The 5,000-nt window shown below is 41.1% G+C and overlaps 1 protein-coding gene across 4 annotated transcripts in view; it reads right to left on the reverse strand.

The window, feature by feature from the left end:
- Positions 1–5,000, reverse strand: part of LOC133600244 (dynein axonemal heavy chain 11) — a 79,895-nt gene that overhangs the window by 67,116 nt on the left and 7,779 nt on the right. For all 4 annotated transcript variants that reach the window (XM_061953173.1, XM_061953155.1, XM_061953163.1 and 1 more), the window contains 3 exons: positions 472–683; positions 159–380; positions 1–82 (listed from right to left, as the gene is read on the reverse strand). The exon at positions 1–82 is cut by the window's left edge and continues 86 nt beyond it. In XM_061953173.1, coding sequence (XP_061809157.1) covers positions 1–82; positions 159–380; positions 472–683 — 516 coding nt within the window. The remainder of the gene's footprint in view (positions 83–158; positions 381–471; positions 684–5,000) is intronic.

The following is a 5,000-nucleotide window of genomic DNA, read 5'->3' on the forward strand; positions in this document are numbered from 1 at the left end:
GCTCGCTGTAGAATTTGCCTTTTGCTCCACCAAATTCCAGTTTTTCCATCTTTTTATATTCCAGCATTATTTCAAAAACGTCCTGCAAAACAAAATAATATATAGACGGGAAACCTACACCTGGACAACGTCCGAAGATACAAACCGTAAACCCTCACCTTCAGTTGTTGCATGCGGTTAAGGAAGTAGTTGAAACGTGTGAAAATCATAGCAGATGAGAAATCCCAGGGTGCATTTTTTGCATGGTTGGCCAACCTCTCCCTTTGGCTCTGGTAACTCTCTTTAAAACATCGGAAGACTTTTATCACCCTCGTCACCATTTGTACACCTTCATCTGGGTCCTCTCGTAGTAACAAGTCAGCGGATAAATAGGTAGATGCCTGTAAAATAAAATAGTGCATGTGAAAATCAGGTACACAGATTAAAATGTGAAATAATCTCTACATATAAATACATTAGCAAAAGTCTTACCTGTTCAATGAGCAGATTGCAAAGCTCCTGAAATAAGACCACAATTCGTGTGGGCCTTTGGTAAGCTTGGCAGTTAGTCCAGATCAGGAATAACAAGTGAAACAGCAAAGGGATGGACACCTCAAATTGAGGGAGTCCGTCTTGTTCCAATCGAGACAGTTGGCCATACAGTGGCTGTAGATGGAGGTCTATGTCTTTAGCTTCTTGGAGTGCTTTTGAGAATACAAATGTTAACTAAATATGACAAAATCACTGGTGGGACCTCCAAATTCTAACACAGATCAAGGTGTACAAAATATGCCCCAAAAGTAGTCAAAATGAGAGTTCAAATCGCTCTAATTCGCGACACCTCTCGTTATTGTAATGCAGCAATAATAATATTAGATTTCATTTGTGTTGCAATTAACATTTGAATAACAAATCTCAAAGTGCTACAGAGTAAAAACATAATAAAAGCATTAAAAATAGAACGTAAAAAAAACAAGATTAAACAAGGGTGGTCAGTTTCCTGACCACCCTTCCTGAGGTGGTCAGGAAGGGTGTTCCACAGACGGGAAGCGGCAGCTTCAAAAGCTCTGCCCACCATGGTCTTGAGCTGTGTCCTGGACGCGAGTAGACGGTGCTGTTGGTCTGACCGGGTCCTAGCTGAATGTGTGGTGTGAGGAGGTCGGTGAGGTAAGTGGTGGCATCACCGTGCAGAGTGGTGGGTGTGCGGGAGGACCTTGTAGTCAATGCAGGCGGTGACGGGGAGCCAATGAAGAGTGCGGTGCGGAGGATGGGATTGGTGTGCTCATAATTCCTCACCCTCATCAGGACCCTGGCAGCGCTTTTCTGAACATACTGGAGCTTTTGGAGGCTCCTGCCAGGGATCCCGATGAGGAGTGTGTTACAGCAATCCAACCTAGAGGACACAAATGCATGGACAAGCTTCTCTGCAGCTAGCAGCAATGTTAGGAATACTTTTTTTTTTTTTACTTTTTTTTTGTGACACCATTACTGATAGGTACTAGAGATGTCAAAGAGGACAAGTATTATGATAACCATCGAGCCAGATATGCAATTACAATGAAACATTGATTTACGAACCCCTCATGAACTTTTGTATTTATAAACCACAGACCGAATAAAAATATGCTTTGTTTGATGTACAAACGTTGTCTCAGTGTACGAACGTTTTATCCACCCATTGAGTGCCTCGCAGCACACACGTTTTATCCACTCATTGTGTGCCTCGCAGCGCAAACGTTTTATACACTCATTGTGTGCCTCGCTGCGCGAACGTTTTATCCACTTATTGTGTGCCTTGCAACGCAAACATTTTATCCACCTATTGTGTGTCTCGCAGCGCAGCCATTTTGTGCCCGGCCTCACAGTATTTGTAACTGGGCTGATCAATCTCCTGTGCTCTTTAAATTTAGCACAGCAGTGCTGCTGTTAGCTACTGAGTTCATTGCTCATCTTCATGCTTTTTAAGTGTTTTTTGGCCTTTTTACAGTTTTTTTTCTAGTTTGTGAACTTAATATGAGTCCAATGTAAGCACTGTACAAGCAATTTGTGGTTTGAAACATTCAGAAAGTATCTACAGCATTGTCGGGGGAAAATGAAGTCCCGCAACTACGGGACTTCATTTTCCCCCGTAGAAGAAAAAGTTCTTCTTCTACGGGGGAAAATGAAGTCCCGTAGTTGCGAGACCTAAACTTTATGTAAAGACCCAAAAATGGCTCCTATTAAGAGACACGCTTATGACGCAGAGTTTAAACTCAAGGCGATCAGTCACGCAGTAGAACACGGGAATAGAGCAGCAGCGAGAGAATTTAACATTAACGAATCAATGGTGCGGAAGTGGAGGAAGCAACATGATGACCCGTGCCCAGTAAAGAAGTATAAACAGTTTCCGAGGGAACAAAGCGAGATGGCTACAGTTGGAGGACAAACTCGAACAGTAGGTTGTTGAACAGAGAGCAGCAAGGTGGTGTCAGTACAATCACTATTTGTTTTGTTGACATTCCTTTTAGTGCAGCTCCATCTAACGTATGCATAACGTAACCCCAGCCTCTACTGTAGCGTCTATTCTATGCGCCTTATAATGCGGCGCACCTTATATATGAACAAAGTTTTAAAATAGGCCATTCATTGAAGGTGCACCTTATAATCCGGTGCGCTTTATAGTGCGGAAAATACGGTACTCACTAAAAAAGCTAAATTTGACATCATGGCATCTGAGGAAGCAGCGGCAGCATTAGTAAGAACACGCTAAAAATTTTACGAATCAGGTGCCAAACCCAGCAGATTGCTTTCACACCAAATTCGGCAACTCTCTTCATCCATGCATATCTCACAGATAGACACTGGTAATAAGATATCAGTTGATCCAGTAATTATAAATAATCAATTTAAGACTTATTACGAAGCCCTATACTCCTCTGAGAGCATGTGCAACGCATCACACAGTATAAAACATTCTTTAAGTCGCTACAGATCCCAACCATTGACCCTAGAATGTCTGTCGGGCTGGATGGACCTCTGACCCCTGAAGAACTAAAGTCTGCCTTGAGGTCAATGCAGAGTGGAAAATGTCAAGGCCCCGACGGATTTCCTACTGAATTTTAAAAGACCTTTGTCTCCACGTACAATGAATGCCTCCAGACAGGTATCCTTCCTCCCTCACTGCGCCAGGCTACCATATCACATTTACTAAAAAAGGATAAAGATCCTCTGTTATGCTCGAACTATCGCCCTATCTCTTTACTTTGTGCCGATGTAAAACTCTTAGCTAAGATTCTTGCAGCTCGCCTGGACACCATTGTGTCCTCTATTATTTCTACAGACCAAACTGGGTTTATCAGGGAAAGACAGTCCTTTCACAATGTTAGGCGCCTTTTAAATATTTTATATTCCACTTTGACATCTTGCAACCCAGAAGTTATCATCTCAATGGATGCCGAGAAGGCGTTAGATCGAGTGAATTGGAATTATCTATTTATTACATTAGAAACATTTGGCTTTGGTCATAAATTTATATCATGGGTCAAACTTCTGTACACATCCCCTCTTGCTAGAGTCCGAACAAACAATGACTGTTCAGAATATTTCCCCCTTTCTCGTGGAACTTTCCAGGGCTGCCCACTATTATTCGCTATTGCCATTGAACCCTTGGCAGTGGCCATTAGGTCCAGCCAAATGCCTGGTATTTTAAGGAGAGGACAGGTGCATAAGCTGTCACTGTATGCCGATGACCTCTCATTGTTCATGTCTGACCCTAGTTGATCTATTCCTCCATTGATGACATTACTGAACAAGTTTGGGAAGTTATCAGGTTATAAGCTAAATATCTAAAAAACTGAAGTTATGCCTGTCAATGCTGCAGCTACAACATATGCCCTTTCGGACCTTCCCTTCAAAGTCTCTATTGATAAGTTGGTGTACTTAGGCATCTACGTTACCAGAAAGTGCTAAGATTTAGTAGGCCAGAACTTTTTACCACTATTAAGCAGGATGAATGAGGATTTTTTTCATTGGTCTTTTCTTCCCTTGTCTCTCGCTGGAAGAATTAATTGCATCAAAATTAATCTTCTCCCTACATTTTTGAAACTCTTTCAATGCTTACCTATATTTATCCCAAAACACTTTTTCCGTGATGTTGATTGCTCAATCTTAAAGTTTATTTGGAACAAAAAAACAATGTTAATATTTGGTTACATGTCCTTTGGCAAGTTTCACTGCAATAAGGCGCTTTTGGTAGCCATCCACAAGCTTCTGGCAAGCTTCTGGTTGAATTTTTGACCACTCCTCTTGACAAAATTGGTGCAGTTCAGCTAAATTTGTTGATTTTCTGACATGGACTTGTTTCTTCAGCATTGTCCACACATTTGAGTCAGGACTTTGGGAAGGCCATTCTAAAACCTTCATTCTAGCCTGATTTAGCCATTTCTTTACCACTTTTGAAGTGTGTTTGGGGTCATTGTCCTGTTGGAACAACCAACTTCGACAAAGACCCAACCTCTCGGCTGATGATTTTAGGTTGTCCTGAAGAATTTGGATCCTCTTTTTTTCATTGACCCATTTAAAGCACCAGACATGTAACCAACATTGCTGTATGTATACTTTTGACCCAGCAGATTTGGTCACATTTTCAGTAGACCCATAATAAATTCATAAAAGAACCAAACTTCATGAATGTTTTTTGGTACCCAACAAGTATGTGCTCTAATCACTCTATCACAAAAAATAAGAGTTGTAGAAAGTATTGGAAACTCAAGATAGCCATGACATTATGTTCTTTACAAGTCATATACACACATACACGCATGCATGCATGCATACTTTGGAGCCCCTGCCTCGAAAGACAATAATGTTTGCCTTGGTGCCCTTCTAACTTACCTTGGTGCTGTAAAATATGAGCCCTCCTTTGAGGCAACACTTGCCTTGACCTTAAAAAGTTAAAATTTAAGGTCTGTACATACATACATACATACATACATACATACATACATACATACATACATACATATATATACATACATATACAT

The sequence above is a fragment of the Nerophis lumbriciformis genome, linkage group LG04 (assembly GCF_033978685.3).
Source record: "Nerophis lumbriciformis linkage group LG04, RoL_Nlum_v2.1, whole genome shotgun sequence".
Taxonomy (NCBI): domain Eukaryota; kingdom Metazoa; phylum Chordata; class Actinopteri; order Syngnathiformes; family Syngnathidae; genus Nerophis; species Nerophis lumbriciformis.